At 35.7% G+C, this 18404-nt stretch overlaps 2 protein-coding genes and 1 non-coding gene across 3 annotated transcripts; all 3 read right to left on the reverse strand.

The window, feature by feature from the left end:
* Positions 1-1012: 1012 nt before the first annotated feature.
* On the reverse strand, positions 1013-5017 carry LOC141831592 (protein ETHYLENE-INSENSITIVE 3-like 1a). Its single transcript, XM_074718983.1, has 2 exons — positions 4798-5017; positions 1013-3195 (listed from the first exon to the last, which is right to left on the reverse strand). Exon 2 carries the CDS (start codon positions 3131-3133, stop codon positions 1229-1231), a length of 1905 nt encoding a protein of 634 aa, XP_074575084.1. The 5' UTR covers positions 3134-3195; positions 4798-5017; the 3' UTR covers positions 1013-1228.
* An 857-nt stretch (positions 5018-5874) lies between these two features.
* LOC141831593 (GDP-mannose transporter GONST3-like) lies at positions 5875-8933 on the reverse strand. Its single transcript, XM_074718984.1, has 2 exons — positions 8800-8933; positions 5875-7105 (listed from the first exon to the last, which is right to left on the reverse strand). The coding sequence occupies exon 2, from the start codon at positions 7089-7091 to the stop codon at positions 5973-5975; it is 1119 nt and encodes a 372-aa protein (XP_074575085.1). The 5' UTR covers positions 7092-7105; positions 8800-8933; the 3' UTR covers positions 5875-5972.
* Positions 8934-14075: 5142 nt separating this feature from the next.
* TRNAV-AAC (transfer RNA valine (anticodon AAC)) lies at positions 14076-14149 on the reverse strand. The gene has a single exon. It is a non-coding gene; the product is annotated as a tRNA-Val (tRNA).
* Positions 14150-18404: the final 4255 nt, after the last annotated feature.

Genomic DNA, 18404 nt, shown 5'->3' on the forward strand with positions numbered 1-18404 from the left:
AGTTATGACCAAAACTAATGGACTAATCTTGATTAAATTGAAACAGCTTAAATAATACTTGAATAGTTCTAATCAAATTATTATAATACTTTTCTAAAATAAGAACTCCCTTTGGATGAAAATAAAAATGAAGTACAGCCATTGAATATTATATTAGTTTAGTAAAAATTTATCATTTGTAATTTGTATATCTAATTATATCTCATCTTCTATCAGTCTTGTGGTAAAACATTTAGAGGATTCAAATTTGGAGACCATCATTTTAAAATTTAATTTTTAAATATGCATAAGTTGTATTTCGAATAAAGAAAAACCATCTACGCTCGATCCAAGTGTGTCTCTTTCGACTGTTTCCTCTTAGTTTATCTAAAGTGCTTTGGATTTCTTAGCAACGTGACTACAAGTGTCTATTCCTCCGCGAAAACTTTCACTTGTTGCTTTGGCAAGCACTTCCTCTTCCCTCAGTCGCACCGCGTCAATATACCGATATGATCTTGACACAATATCATTTCAATCATAGACTAAAACTCCAGCTCGGGATGAAGACTCTAAAGATCATCATTCATTGCTTGGATGAAATGCAATGCATCTATCCACCTAGTTATTTCCTAGATTCAAAGAACTTAACTCAAAACACATTGACCCACAAGAGAAAGCTTACAAAGTAGCCATCATTCCAATTCTGATCAAGTTCACTAGCCGCCACTGCACATGAAGGAAGATTTGGCTCGTCGTGGATTCTGACATCATAAGTTTGGTGGTCACTGCAGATCACAAGATTCCCTGCCTTTTTTTTTTTGTGAAGACGTGAATTTGTTGAAGAAATGTATCTGCACTGACTCATCACTCTGGATCAAAGTGTGCAGGTGAAGAATCACAAAGTGGAGAAGATAAGGAGATCTTCTCCACTGTATCAATGAGACAGTATCATGTTCTAGTTTCATCATGCAACCCTATTTTGAAACAGCAACTATTAAGAAAGGAGAGAGTGAGCTGGAGTATGAATGAGCACTGACCAAAGCTAACACAAACCATTAATCATAGTCCTAATGAAGTCTTACAATGCTTCGCAATCGAGCATCTAAGAACTCGTTGGCAGCATAATCTACATAGGAATATTATGTTCAGGATACAACTAAATACAAGATCACCTTAAGGTTATTTAAACTTAGCTTCTGCTGAGATGAACTCGTCGTCGTCGTCATCATCTAACTAGTTTTCTGTGACTTCAGAACCAGTTGAATCCATCTTGCTTTTGCAAAGATTCAACAATGCCTCCATGCACCGCGTTTGCGTAATCCATTTTGGGCTTGTCAGGGCTGGATCCGAGTCGGGTAACCCCACTTACTTCAATTGGCTGGTCACTAAGTTTTTGCTGAAACTGCATCATGCTTTCCTGCACAAACTGTGATTGCTCCACCAAGCTGTCAATTTCTTCAAAGAGGTAGCTGCCGATTCCTGGGCTGTGTACAAGTAAGTTGTACTCCATCCGGTTTCTAGCATGAAGATCATTTGACTCGTCAAACATGGTTAAACCTTCCAAGTTGAGGTTCTTGCTGCTGTTGACATTGTTTTCATAGAAGTCCATTAACTCATCGATTGATTTTTGCCCGCCAGAAGGAATGCCTAAGTCGGATATGTTAATTGGATTGTGATTCAATCCGATTGAAGATGTATTGGACTGAGTATTTGATGGCAAAGGAAAAACTGAAGGTTTGTTCACAGCTGAATGAAGCTGGTTGTTCATCATTCCAATACCAGGAGGAATAGTGGTGTTCTGATAATTGCAGAAGTACTGGTGACTGTTTCTGGCATTCCTATCGAAAAATCCACGGTCGACATCGTTATGTGGACATACCACATTTTCACAAGTATAGGTCCTCTGATTCATCTCCAGTTCAGGCTCCATAGAAGTTCTCTTCTGAATGAACTCCATGTCAGTTTCTTCCTTCAATGGACCAGACATGACAAACTTTCCATTACCTGAACTAGCATCTAGTTTGAATGTGTCGTTCTCGACAGCCACCTTATAATCCAGATTCTCATTGTGGCCTTCTTCAAAACCATCGACATCATACTCACTGCTGTTGCTGTTAAAGGAGAACACTACACCACCTCCTAAGGATGGGGGTGGGCGTGCATCTGGATGCAACTTCATATACATTTCTTCTTCCTGCTTAAGAACTGCAAGCCACGTTGCGCTCTCCCTGGCAGTCATCTTGTCTTGCAGACATTTGGACTGCCTAACAAGCCTGCGGATCTTCTCAATGTTGGGAGACATATGCTTGATTACAGCCGTCAAGACACTGACCTTCCAAGCCTTCTTAAGGTCATGTGGCTTCTTGTAAGGGGGCGGTCCATGTTCATTCGGGATGCCGAGGTGAGCCCACCACTCCTCTCTCCCAGTAGGCCACCATGGCGGTGGAATTCCTTTTTCAAGAGGAAACCTTCGTTGTGGTGGATCACAGTGCTGCATAAGGGCCGACAGAAGAGAACCCAGTGTTGTGTCTTGAAGCTCCTGCAACGAATGAGAGCTAGCAGTTCCAGAGTTCAAACCATCACCAGACCCAGGGACGGCATTCTCAGCTCGATACTTATCTATGGCAGCCGGCCCATTCCGATCAAACCTGACCTTTTCTTTCCACCAACCCCTAAGATTATCAGAAGCACCAGTCACAGGCTTGCCTTTCTCAGGAATAATACCATAGACAAAACCTTGAGCTTTGCAATCCTCCATCATTTTCAGCATGTACTTGAGGATTCCATCCTGTGCCCGTGACATCTTCTTCCGGCAAGCTTGTTCTCGGGATTGACTTTGCTTACTCGCATCACCCAGATCCTTGTTTTTGCTCTGTTGCTGCTCCTTTAACCGCTTCAACAGCGTATGGTCCCTCCAAATGCGCCTCTCAAGTTCTTCTATGTCAATATCCTCATCACTCTCTACATCACCAGCCTCGGCAAATTTTTCAGGTGGTGTGCAAACCAGGTCTCCTCCCATCGTGCACTCACCCATCGAAGGTTGAACAAAGCTACCAAAACTAATACTCCTCTCATTATTAGAGGGATAGATTTGTGCATAATTTGAGACAGCAGGATGCACCATGCCTTCGATTAATAGGTCTCCCATAATCATCAATCAGATGCGCAAGGCGGCAAACATTTATACACTGAATACGGAACAGATGCTGTTTCCTCCTGCAGTACAAAATGAAACTTCAGAAACATATCATGTTGTGTCAAAGAGTCATGAAACCCTTGGGCAAGATATATAATGGATCTGAGAAGTACACATGAGAGTTGAGTTGTTGCCTACAACGAGTAATTGCTAGTGTTTTGGAATGGAAAGAAGAAAAAACAAGGACAACCAGTGCCAAAAATAAAACCTCTACCAACATAAACATGTCGGGTTTATATCCAAATTATCACAAAATATCGAATATAATGTAACAAATCAAGCATAACACAGCACAAAAATAACATGAGCAAACAGATGTAGAATTGGATCAAGGTAGGTAGGTAGGTATAGTAAATAAAGAAAGGTTAAAGATATCTGACAAGGAAACATAGGAGTTAACTTGGCCAAGAATCATTTGGGGAAGAAGAAAAATGTTTACAAGAAGACTTTACTCAAAGAGGGATGAACTATATCGAACAGTTTGTTTGCCTAGAATAGTTGACAAACCTAATCAATCACACATTATGAGCAGAATTCTGATATTTTCTCAATTCAAACATATGTCAAAAATAATTAACTGTCCTAGAACAGCAAGCTGAGCATATTATTTATACTTGCAATCGTAGATAAGTAGTCATTTACAAATGTTGATCATTAGCCTCAGGACCTAGAAGAAGCTAAAATCCAAAAACGCTTCATATTTTACGAAATTTGAAAAGAAATGGCATCCTCTAAACAACAATAAAGTAGCCAATGAAGAATTGATGACTTGTTTCCCTACTTGTTCAACAATATTAAACTAGTCTAAATTGAGATGCTACACAAGCGACACTTTAATTATTGTTATGACAAGAGAAAAAAAGGATCAAAGAGTGCTTCATTAAAGGGAATGATATAAGAGGAAAGAAACAGATCTATCAAAGGGAAGTATCATACTATGGCAGATGAGTAAATATAACCCCATGGAAGCATTAATAATTCCAAATATGATATCATATAACTCGACAACAAAAGAAATAAAGAATGAAACAAAGCACCACCATTTCTTTCCCAGGTCTTAGCAGCTACGGGAACTTCCTTACATAAAAAATAAATCTTGCATCTTAATCAAGAAACAAAATCTTCAAACACAAATGGACGAGGATTCATGCAAAGAAAACAAAAACTACAGAAGCGGTGCAAAAAAATTAGACAAAATATGTGGAACGAGGTTTCTTCGCTACAACCATATGGGAGACCAAAACCCTAAAAAAACAAAAACAAAAACAACTCTTACGGCCAATATCATGAACAGGGTACAAGGAAAAGATCCATAACAGTTAATCGAATCCAATCAAAATCTAGATGGAGCACAATTAACAAAAAGACCTCTTTCTTCCCCATTAGCAAACGGGAACTTGGCCGCCGTTAGGGCTCACCAAACCGAACTATCTAAACTCCCAGCTGCCGATCCACAAAAGGATCGAAACGAACCAACAAAAACACAAATCAACAAACACCAATATGCCAAAGCGCGGAAAACAAGAACAAAAAGGCCGCAGAGATCCACCCGAGAAGAAGCACAGTGAAGATCAGCAAAAAAAGGAAGCGCCTTTAACAACAAATCCGAGTAAAAAACTCACCTTTTTAGCTTCCACACAAGGCCTCTAGCTTAAACCCAGCATCCGCGCAGCGCAGAGACGATCCCTCAGCTTTCACCTGGAGCGTCAACTATACGGCGAAGAAGGTAAAGGAGCAGCACGGAAATCATGGAGCTGTAGTCTCATACCGATCGTCAGATAGAGATAGGCGGCAAAAAGTAGAACTAGAAGATTAAAATAACAGAAAAGTTAACACTAAACGAGGGTGAAGGTGGGCATCCGCTGCTCCTCTCTCTCTGACTCTTTATTATTCCTCGAGATCTCGTTTCTCTGCCGTGTGTTTGGAGTGTGGAACCACCAGGCACGTGACTATGAGCTCCTTTTTTCATATATCTTTTTAGATAATTATTCCTTGAAAAAGCTTTATTTTAAATTTTTATTTCAAAAAGATTTTTTCTTTAAATGATCACAAGAAAGGATCGAGCTCCGATCTGATAGATATAGCTACCGGTTCGATTCCACGCCAGCAAAAGAATCCAAACTGCAAGTTTAAAACGTGAGGGTTTAGTAGAGCACGTCCGTACGAGATTATCCCCACCAATCATTATGGCGATGGGGTCCATAGCCAACCATCTCTAGAGATGGAGGAGGAGAAACCAAATGATTTGAAAGACGAACGATCATGCATTATTTTAGTTAGTACCAATTTAATAATATATGCAGATAACAGTCCAGTGCACGAAGCTCCTGCCATACGAGGTCCGAGAAAAGGATCCATTGTACGCAACCTTACTTTGCCTTTAGCAGATAATATGATAGTAGTTGGAATAGATCATCTGACGTCACTGTGTAGTCATCTTGCAGAAGAGTATTGTAGAGCTGTGTGTGCCCTTATGGATTGGCACAGTTGATTCCCACATCGGATGTTGCGGTAATAGATGATGAGATCGAACATCAAATTTGTTCAACATTCAATTCATTTGCATCCTTAAATATTAACAGCTAACAGAGGGGATTACGCACAAGCAATAACCTGACTTGAATATTGTTCTAGTATTTGACCAACCAATTTAATTGACTTCCAAGAAGTTGGATTGATAGCATGATCATCAAATCATCACAATGCGATTTAGTGAGGAATCCTATCAATTTTCTGGTCCCCAAACTACATACAACAGACAACTTTCCTCTGCACTGCACAGCACAGCAACATAACTCTACTTTGGATTTACTGTTGTATGCTCAACATTGTCAGTCTCTTCAGTTGCCTTCATCTCCAACAATTTATGCTGCTCCTCATCTTTGCTTTGTGTCTCGGTCTCAGCTTCCGGTTTCTTGGCCTTTGTGGTTGACTGTTGGTATAAAACGCCCCCAAACATGCAGATTAGTAGGCCTAATGTGCCAATCAAGGTCGAATGTTTATCCCATATGACCAAATTTATCACGACAGTAAGGAGTTTGTTCACGATACCAAGCACCGTGAAACCTGTCGCTGAGATTGCTCTTCTGCAAGAAAATCCGAAGAAGGATATCGCCAAGCCAAACAAACATGACAATGCCACTGGCAAAATCACACTAAAAGAGTACCACTCATACTCATCCGATATATCATGCTTAATCTTTTTTAGCTCTCCCATTATGAGCAACTCCAGGGGGAAAAGCATCAATGCCTCCAAGTTGTTGTACAACACCAGACCCCATGTGTTGAGCCCTATGGTCATCACAACATGCTTTATGTACACAAAATCTATCGACATGCTTGCTAGATAAGCCACTGCCCAGACATAAGCCGTGACGGTGAACTGGTAGTCAGTGAGAACATAGATAACACTGCCTCCAAAGATGGTTGCAAGAGAAAGCCATGTCTTGGTAGAAGGCCAGGGCTGTTTCAGGAATACAGTCTCTCCAACAGCTACGAACATGGGAACCACCGAGCGAAACACAATAAAGGTATCCACATTGGCATGGAGGAGGAGCTCACTATTGGTAAAAAGGGACAGATAGAACATGATTGCAGCAGGTAAGAACTTCCACATAGTAATGAGGTTCAAACGGTCATGTTCCACGAGATTTAACCAACCACAGAGCATAACCCCAAATGCACTAGTGAAGTATTGTAAAGCTGTCAAAGCACCTGGGTATGGAAATTTCATGATTGCCCATTTATTGATTATGGACAACAGAGATGCAGATACGCAATAGCCAGCAGCAACACCATAAACCGATGCTTGCTGTGCAAAACCAAGTAGAGTGTCCTTCCAGGATGAAACATTTGAAGAAGAATTTTCATTGCCGCAGCTAGCATTAACTTTCAGAATCAGATCATTGCCAGACATTTGGAAATCAAAACCTGTTATATAAAAGGAAATTGATAAAGAGAATGCAAAAGAAAAGTGAGAGTAAAAAAATAATTATAAGGCTTCAAATGAATCACCCGGCATCCAATCTAGACATTCAAGAGAAGATTGTCAGATCGATTAAAGAAATAATCATAGATTTTAGCTAACGACTCCAATGGAAAATGTTTGTCAGTTAAGCAACAAAGCATAGTTTTGAAACATACATAATTAAAAGGAATTCACGTCCAAACAACCCAGAAGGACAGATGATCATAGAAGTAATCCATTTTGGTGGATCTCTTGTAATACATATTATCATCTCCATTTATGATTTTCATAATTAAATTCTGTCTTTCCTTGAAAATAGAGATTCTTTGTCACCTGTTCTTGAGGTCTTCCATCATCATTATATTCCCAAGAACAGTATACAACAGAAAGAAAGTGAAGTGTCAGTGGTGAGAACATTATATTTCCAAGAACATTATCAGTGATAATGTGAATCTTCTATCTCAATAAATCACGGAAATAATAGTAGAGAAGGGCTAGACAAGATGCTTCATCATGATTTTCTAACCACACAAAATTAAAATTCAAGACTTATTCTGAAAACAAGTGTCTATCTAGTGCAAGTAACTACTAGTTGCCTAATTTGCACCTCAAAATCTTTTAGTATGCCTATTAGAAAGAGGAAACATCAGTATTGTAGAGTTACCTGACATGCAGTAGCTTAAACAAATTTTCAATCCCATTGACCTTGTAGATCAAACTGATAATGTAATTATCCAAAATACATCAGGATTCATCTTTGCTTTAACTTGTAAATCTACCATAGTGTTCATTATAAGGATGCAATATGCTAAATGTACACCAGCCAGCTTATTGGCATATCCATTTGTCACAGAACTAAGATAAATGCAAAAGCTGAGCTGTTCCATAAACAAGTCTTAAGGAAAAAGACAACAAAACAGAATATTCCCAGATGCACAAAGATGGCAAAACGTGCTCCAAAAGAGTTACTGTATCATTTTACAAGGTAAAGCAGCAAATCCAAATAAAACAATCTGTATTGAAAATTTATGCAGTGTTTTTAGTTACTGAATAATATAATCGGCGATCAAGTGCTTATAAGACTCAAGTAACTACATAACCGCCAGCAGCAGCACAATTATGCCAGATTAGAAAGAAGAATAGATTTTTGGGCTTTTATGCTAAAAAAAGGCTAAAGATCGCCTATCAACAGTTCACAGTAACAATCCACAATGAGATTTACCAAGCACAATCGTGAATCTAGATCCTCCCAGAGAAATCAAAGATCTTCAAAAACCTAAAACTACGACAACGACTTGTACCAGTGATCCATGTCGCAGGAGCACTCGAGTTAACTAATACAAACTAGAAAGAGGCCTCTTTGGTCTTTAATTCAAATTTTAAAGAACAAGAACTATAGCAATACAAGATTTATGCATCACGACTACTATAATGGGTACACATTACAGATATCAAAGCGATCTCGCTAACGAGAGATCCTACCATTGATAAATCCCCAGATAGTGGCATCGCAAAAACATATCCAGTAGCCAAGAATCGAAAAAAAGGTCCAAATAACAAAAAAAAAAAACTTTGATTTCAACAGCAAACCAACCTTAACATAAGGAATCCCCAAGCAATCACACAACAGAGTGAGAGTGAATGTAAGAGAGAGAACCTCGAAGGAAGGAGGGTAGCTTCGTAACGGAGAAAAAGAGTCGTCAGTGTTCGGTGGGGACGGGAGTGAAGCGCCGGCAAATGGAGATCGGCGACCAGCAGAAGCGTAGATCTACGGGAGGCGAGCTTCGAGAGGCAATGCACCGGCAGCGGTATTTGGGCCATCAAGTATGCATCTTGGGCCCCTAAATAGGAAGAGTAAATTGGACAAGCACAGCACGTGTGGCTTAGCTGGCTCACGTGCACATGGATGATGAGCACGTGAATTTCGTGACACCGACACGCCAAGTCCACGTGCTATTTATACGCTCCTATCCACGCCACGCCACGCCACGCGTCTTCCACCGTGGCCACGTGATCCAACGCATGCAGACGTGTCGCCCACTCCTACGATCTCGTCGCCCGCTCAGGAAGCCGGAGAAGCAGCACGTCCTCCGTGAGGAAGTCCGCCGACGAGCTCGCTTCTTCCCTCCAGGCCGAGCGCTGCAGATACTCCGGCGGCAGCAGTAAGCCGATCTGCAACGCGGCGAAGACTCGCAGGGAAGGCAGCTTCACACCACCGGCGGAAGCACCGGCCGAGAGAATCGTTACAGGAGACGACGGAGAAAGGGAAAACATGGTGGCATTGTTAAAATATACTATTTCGAAAAGATATTTGGAAATCGAAAACTTAAAATATTTTAAAATATATTATTCAAAAAAAATTATCAATTTATTAGTTTTTTATTTATCTTTATAATAAATATCAAATATTTTTATCAATTTATATATATATATATATATATAAGATTTTATACAAGATTAATAGAAAAGATCTTTTTCATATTTTTATTATTTCTTTATTTTTTTATATTTTTTAAATGGTATCAGAGCAATTTATTCTTGAAAGCTTCTTCATCTAATATAACGGATTTAACTTCTTCTTCATTAAATAAAGTTGAAAAAAATATTATTGTTGATAATTCTAATCCATTTCTTCTTTAACACTCGGATCATCCAGGAATTATTTTAGTTACCAAACATTTAAATGGTGACAATTATGATACTTTGAGTCGTTTAATGAGCATAACTCTTAGCGTTAAAAACAAAATCGATTTTATCGACGAAAGCATCAAGAAACTAGTATTGATTGATGAAACTTTTCTCTCATGAAAAAGGTATAATGATATGGTTTTATCATGGAATCTCAATTCTATTGAATCTGATATCGCTAATAGCGTGATTTATGCTAAGTCAGCTGTTGAAGTTTGAATTGATTTGAAGAAAAGATTCTTCCAAAATAATGCACCTAGAATATTTCAAATCAAGAGAGATATTGTCTCGCTACGACAAAGTTCTATGTCTCTTGTAATCTATTTCACTAAACTAAAAGGCATATGAGATGAATTTTTTTCTTATAATGATCTTCTAATTTGCACTTGTGGTGTCATGAAGAAAGTAGAACAATGAGAACAAAGTGAAAAGGTAATGCAATTTCTTATGGATCTGCATGAATCTTATTCTGCTATTTATGGTCAAATACTTCTTATTCAGCCTCTTCCTACTATTGGGAGAGTTTATTCTATGGCTTTAAATGAAGAGAAATAAAGAAACTTGATTGTCCCCAAGGAGGTCATGTTGGTGGACACATGTACTCATGATGGGAATCATTATTAAATAAAAGTAAAGTGAAATTATATTGTAACAATTACAAGAATAAAGGGAAGAAATAATCTTTTACAAATAATTTTCGATCAGAGACTCCAAGTATCATACATGAGCAATATCAACAACTCTTAACTCTCTTAAACAATGGTGAAACTCAACCAAAGACAAATGTTACAGGTTTAATCATTCCCTTTTGTCCTCAAGCTATGTTAATTTGAAAACTTCTCAGAATTGAATTGTTGATAGTGGTGTCACTGATCATATAGTTTTATCATATGAGTTATTAATTACTAAACACAAAAATACCTTCATATGCATCTTTTAAATTATCTAATAGAAATAAAGCACCAATTAATTTATTGGATCTACAAAACATCATTTAGATCTTACTATCATAGATATTCTTTGTGTGACATCATTTTATGTCAATCTATTATCTGTTAGTAAGATGACTAAATTTTTAAATTGCTCGATCACTTTTTTCTCGATTTTTAAATTTTACAGGACTTATCAACGAAGAAGATGATTGATTTGGGGAGACAATATAACGACCTTTATTACATCCCTTTTACACCATCAAATCCATCCATTTCTAAAGTCAATAATGCATCTTTACAATATGATCTTTGGCATAAATAACTAGGTCATCCATCTATGCAACCTATGAAACATCTTGCACAATTAATTAGCAAAATTTTTATTTGTTCAAATAAAGTTTGTAACGTTTGTCATTTAGCCAGGCAAACAAGATTACCTTTTGGTATGAGTTCCATTTCTACTAATGAATCTTTTGAATTAATACATTGTGACATTTGAGGACCTTTTCAAGCTACCTCCCATTCGGAAGCTCATTATTTCTTAACCATTATCGGTGATTTTTCTAGGTATACATAGATTTTTCTTATGCATTATAAATCTGAGATGCAATCTTTACTAAAATTTTTCTTTGCATTCGTTGAAACTCAATTTAATAGAAAGATTAAAAGATTTCGAGTAGATACAGGGTTGAGTTTTAATTAATGCAAAATTTTTTTATCAGCATGAGATAATGTATGAAACTACTATTATTTTTACACGTCAATAAAATAGTGTCGTTGAGCAAAAACATCATCATATCTTGAGCGTAACTAGAGCCTTGAGATTTCAATCTCACTTACCACTAACCTTTTGGGGGGAAAGTGTGATTACTTCTATTTACCTTATCAATCGCATACATATACGTCTACTCTCTAAGAAAATATCATATGAGATTCTCTACAATAAACCATCCACTAATCATTATTTACGAGTATTTGAATGTTTATGTTTTGCCACCAATGTTAAGCTAAATCATAAATTTGATCAACGAGCTAAAAGATGTATTTTTGTTGGGTATCTTATTGGTCAAAAGACATATAAAGTCTATGATACAAAGACTAGATAAATTTTTGTAAGTCAAGATGTTATTTTTCATGAATACATATTGTTAGTGTCCCGGTTAGTTTTAATGTGATCAACCAAGTTAGTTAGGTCCTATTGTTGTTCTAATCCCTCTACTAAGTGTGCAGGAACTTAGGAATGGAGGAAGTCGAGCGTAAAACGTAGCAGACGAGAAGGATTACGCAGGGAAGTGAACCGACAGGTTCGGTGCAATCCGAGGAACGCGGAAGCTACGGAAGAGTACACAAATAGAGCGAGAAGGATGTGCACGACGTCCGAGGGACGAGAAGTCGGGAGGAAATACGCTCGAGGGGTGAAAAATCAGAGTCGGGTTCAGGTAAGTCTAACTTCGATTGATCAGACAATTAATCACTCAAACACCATTTCTATAAAAATCAACTTTGTTGACTTCTGATCAAGTCAAAGGTTGAAACTTGACTTTGAAGATCAAATAAAGCCTTTGAGAAGCTGCGAAGATAAAAAGGAAAGGAGGACTTTATCTCTTTAAACTTAAAGGATTGCTTCGAGGCAAAGACAATTAAAGGATAAGGTCAGCTGAAGGTTTAATCAAAGAAGATAAAAGTTTTTGAATTGACCAAAGGTTTAATCAAAGAAGATAAAGTTCGGCCTTATTAATCGATAAAGATCTATTATTCATCAAAAATAATTTTATCTTTGATCAATGGTCGAGATTTAAGTTTATCTCTTATCAATAATCAAGATCTTATCTACGAATCAATGGCTAGGATAAAATCTCATCTACGACCAACGGTCAAGATCAACTGTCTAAGGCTATAAATAGGCTTAGAAGTTTAGAGTTAGATATTCAATTTGCTTGTAAAACTCTCTCTAAGTCTGTGTACTTTAACTTGTAAAGGCTTCTCCGCCTAAAGAATTTCTTAGTTGAACTTCAATTGTCTTGAAAGCAACCACCCAGTTGCAACCAAGTTTAAAAAAGATGAGTACCTATTCTTTATTTCTTAATTCGTCTATTCACCCTCCCTCTAGCCGGTCCACCTTGATTCTACACATATTTCCTTTTTACTCTAGAAAAAAATGATAAAGATAGTTCTTTGGTGCTACCTTACCGATTGATGATCATGATACTTCATTTGAAAAGTTACATCTCGTATTCTAGAATACTTAGAAAATTTAAATGGTGACTACATTGTTGATGAACTTTCTTTTTTTATATCACCTCCCATAATTCAATCCAATGAATCTATGTTGCGAAAATCAAAACGTATTCGCCAACCATTAATTTGGTTACATGATTTTTATTGTACCCAAACTAAGATTCTTTCCCCAAATTCATCATCATCTTCAATGGCAAAATCAAGTAAAAATACTCATTGTCCTTTAAAAAATTTTATATATTATAAAAATTTATCTTCTTCTCATCGTGCCTTTGCAACTCATATCTCTACTCTTGTAGAACCTAATACGTTTGCCTAAGCTGAAAAAGATCCTAAGTGGAAAGAAGTCATGAGTTTGAAAATTCAAGCATTGGAAGAAAATGATACATGGACCCCTTACTTCCTTACCTAAAGAAAAGAAGTTAATCGGTTGCAAATAGGTGTACAAATCATATGAATCCATTAAGCGTTACAAGGTGAGACTTATCGCTAAAGGTAAGTTTTAACATGGCACTTGTAGCCATGATAGTACTGATTAGTAAAATCTAATTATCATGTAAACTAACTAATTAGTAAAATCAGAAGGTAAGTTTTATCGGTAAACTAACTGTTTATAAAGATAATTTATTTACAAAGTATTAATAAAGATAATTTTATCCAACTGTTTATAAAGATAATTTATTTATAAAATATTAATAATTTTTTTAATTTCAAATAAATTAATTTTTCAACAAGTTAACTATTCTTATAATTTATCGGTATGCACGGCTGATGTAGCAGCTTGAGGCATGATCTCGAACAATAGTTATTATTATTATTTGGACAATCGATCGAAAAATTTGTTATGAAAATTAAATAAATCAAATCAATAAAAATTAAGTAATTCTATCGACTATCTAATTAATCGATCTATTTGAGCATACATATCCGTTGACTGGACTCGAACTGCGGCCCATTTGAAAATTTGTGAGACCAATCAAAAAAACTTTGTGGGCTCAAATGGCGTCGCTGGATTCTGATTCGGTCCGTTCAAGAAATCTGCGAGCCCATTTAAAATTTTTCAGACAAAAAAGTTTGGCATCGCCCGGGTTCGAACCGGAGACCTTCAGTGTGTTAGACTGACGTGATAACCAACTACACCACGACACCGTTGATAAATTAACTCTTAATATAGATTTATCTCTAATTAAAAAGGATGTACAAGCATTAGTTTTCGTGATCCACTAGTGTAGGAAACTAACTCTTCTCTTTTCACTATTTTTTTTTTAACAGAACGAAGAAATACTCTGATCTATTAAATCACAATTGAACTATCACCAAATACTTATTCACTGAGAACTTTTTTCAAGTGGTACATACGATGATGAAAGAATTTATAAATTCTAAATTATATAAATTTTATAAATTGAATAAGAACTTACGTAATTAGAAATAAATACTCCATTTCAGTTGAGATCTATTGAATCACAACTGAATTATCACCAAATACTCGTTCACTGAGAACTTTTTCCAAGTGGTGCATACGATGAAAGAATTTGTAAATTCTAAATTATATAAGTTTTATAAATTGAATAAGAACTTGCATCCAAATATGATTTAACATAAAAATATATAAATAATAATATGGAATCTGACTGGAGAGTCATTGTCCTTGTCCTATAACGTCAACTGCTCGATACTTGTGAAAAAATATGAAGCGAAAGCAAGAGAGTGGTCTTCCAAGGGAATTAGGGTGACAGCGCTATAACACCTTCGTCAATGATAAACGAAGACGTAATATCAGTTGTTCCTAAACCCTCAGGGACTAAACTCTGTATATAGAAATTTGACTCATTATCAGCCCATAGATAATAACAAAACGGATTGACATATTCTACATATTTAATCTATATTTGATGATAACGGAACGGACTAACGAATTCTACATATTTAATCCATATCAAATAATCTGAAATCTGATAAACCTTAATTAGATCACTTAAATGGATTCGATTCGTATCCGCATATATAAATTATAATTAAATCCAGTTAAAAAAAATTAAATCCAACAATCTCTCACTTAAGCTACATGTGATGTGTATATGATATACGATCATAACTTCAGTTAATATCAAACTCTATAGGTACAAAAATACCCCTGTAAAATAATCTGATCCATTAACTTCATTGGTATAGAACTAAAGAGGTCATAGCTATTATATATGCCTATAATAAGCCCTAACAATAATCACAATATCAATGTCATTAATGACATAGATCAATATGTGGATATGTAGTATGGAAATTATATGAATTATAATCAGTACAAGTCAATTTTCAATTGATCCTAAATGACCTAAAAGAGTCTGATCATATTTGCAAATATTTTATGCTAAACTACAATACCAAATTATGATCCAAGCCTTATGATTACTAAAGAAATCTGTATCATATTTACAAATACCAAATGCTAAATTATAGTAGTAAATCATGATATTTTATTTCAGAGTGTCAAACAAATATATAAATACTCATTAATATTTTTAAACTTTAAATACGTATAAATATCAAAATAAAATATTTATCTTTATTAACAAATATAGAACAAATAAAATATATATAGATCTCACTAGATGAATTCTTCTTTCATAAGAAGTACTCCCATATTTACAATATACGCATGAAATTAACATCTTAGGTACCAAGCCCTTGGTGAGTGGATTTGCCAGTATGAAATCTATACTGATGTGCTCTATTATCACTTGACGACTGTGAACTCTTTCTTTAAACCTGGAAACTTGATGTAGATATGCTTAGATTTCGATGAACTACAGTTGTTCTTGCCATAAAGTTCTACGGTTTTATTATCACAGTTGATCCTCAATGGTATATTAATACCATCAACGATATGTAGTGATGTGATGAAATTCTACAGTTAAATCTCATGATTGGATGCATGCTATCAACTCTGCCTCCATAGTAGAAGTAGCTACTAGCGTCTGCTTGATGCTTTTCCAACATATAGCCCCTCCAATGAGTATAAAATATAGTCTGAAGTGGACCTTTGCTATCCAAGCATTCAACAAAATTAGAGTCTGAATATCCAATCACCTCTAGGTGATCTGACTTTCGATACGTAAGCATATGTTTTTTAATTTTTTTTTTCAAATATTACATCACTTTCTTTATCGCTTTCTAGTGTGATGATTCTGGGTTACTTATATATCTGTCTAACATCCCACTATGAATGTTATATCTGGTCATGTACATACTTGTATATACATGAGACTTCCCACATCTGACGCATAAGGGAATTGACCCATCTCTTTTCTTTCAAGTTCAAGTCATGGACATTGCTGTAGGCTGAATTTGTCACCTCTAGACACTGGTATGTCACCAGGTGCATAATTTTACATATCATATCTTAAGTACATTTTCAATCTAGGCTTTTTATGAAAGTCCAAGAATCCTCTTGAACAATCACGATATATCTGTATGCCTAATATAAATAATGCTTCATCAAAATCTTTCATTTCAAAACGACTGGATAGAAATGCTTTGGTTTCATGTGAGTAGCCCCTTATTATTACTTGCAAGCAAGATGTCAGTCACATACAGGATAAGTATAACAAACTTGCTCTCACTGAACTTAACATTTATACACTAATCAACAGCATTTTCTCTAAATCCAAATGAAATGACACTTGATCAAATTTTCGGTACCATTGACGGGATGTCTGTTTTAAACAATAAATAATTTTTTTTAATCTGCATACTAGGTGCTTTGAATCTTTAGACTCAAAGTTCTCCGATTGCACCATATAGATTCCTCAATGTCTCCATTGAAAAATGCAATCTTTACGTTCATTTAATATAGCTCCAAATCAAAATAAGCTACAAGTGTCATGATTACCTTAAAAGAGACTTTCGTCGACTACTATCATTGTGTACTTCACAAGAAATTCAAGCATGCTACTTTCGCCAAGATATCTGCCACAAGCACGAAGAGCTATAAACTTCGGTCAATCTGGCTCGAGATCATTGCGAAAGTAGTCAGTTTGCATCGTGAAGCTTCTTCATCGAGTCGATAGGAACAAACTGTAGAAACCTGTGTAAGAAGTGTCATTGGTAAGTAAGTTTCCTTGAATGAGTTAGTTGGTAGTTTGATGTCCTTCAAGTATGTAGAGATTCTGCTGATTGGAAGGCTACTGATTAGTTCCCTCTGTATATCTTTTGGTAATAAAGGGATTTTTGTGATATTAATGAATATTTTACACAGAACTGAGTTAGCCATGGCTTGGTCCATAAGCTAGCCCAACACAATATATAAATGTGTTATCCGAGTTCATTTGTATGTGCTAGGCGAGGTGAGTCAAGTCGAGGGTGGCTTCGCTCATAAGCTAGCCCAACACGATATATGAATGCGCTAATCGAGTTCGTGTATAGGCTAGACAAGGATGACTTGGCCCATGAGCTAACTTAACACAATATATCAAACAGACTATTGGAGTATGGACTTTGACCTAAATGTAGTTCATTTTAATACTTTGTACTCAAATTAGTCATACTCAAATTAATCTTTCAAGAATTTTGAATTTAAATCTCTTAAGAATATATATCTCTTCATCATAAAAATTAATATTTGCCTCACCATAAAATTGAAATTTATTAGTTTATATTTTTATAATTTTTAACTTTTGATTAATGTAATATGTATAAGTACCTATGAATATTGCTTTAAGTTAATTTTACTATAGCATGATAGTGAAATAATTTGGTGAATTAGAAATTTATCGATTTTATATTTTTATAGTTTATCCACGTATCTAAACACATTACTAGATGTGCTGTAAATCAAAGTCAATAAAATAAAAATATTTATATGATCCAATTTAAAATAATTGAGACAAATAATTTGTTTTTTTTTATTCATTCATGGCAATAGCTCGAGTATGTAAGCCCATAAAAGCTTGGATGACATAGTTTATTTTTTAAAAAATAGAGGATAAAATACATTTCAATAAAAATGGATAAGCTATATATTTTATTTTCTCCTATAAATATTGCTCACTTTTTTTTTTCATTGGTCTCTTATAAAATATATCCACCATACTCAACCTTATAAATATTATAGTTGCATTATTCACATTTGGACTTGTGTATATTAAAAAAAATTGTAGGAGAGAATATTTAATCTTGCCTCTAAGCATATGCAATTAAATATAATCAAGTCTTAGTTATGCTCCTTATTGGGATCAATATATAATAGGGTGAGGAAAGTCAGCACATGCATAGTAAGTCAAAAGTCAAGTTGAATTGAAAATCAAAATCAAAAGGAGATCGAGTCAAGTCAAATTGAGCTTGAGTCTGATCAAACTGACTTCGAGTCAAGTTGGCTCCTGATAGAAGACCTCAAGTAAAAGTT

Source organism: Curcuma longa, chromosome 7, assembly GCF_044706935.1.
Source record: "Curcuma longa cultivar G26 ecotype Majalengka, Jawa Barat chromosome 7, ITB_CL_G26_1.1, whole genome shotgun sequence".
Classification (NCBI taxonomy): domain Eukaryota; kingdom Viridiplantae; phylum Streptophyta; class Magnoliopsida; order Zingiberales; family Zingiberaceae; genus Curcuma; species Curcuma longa.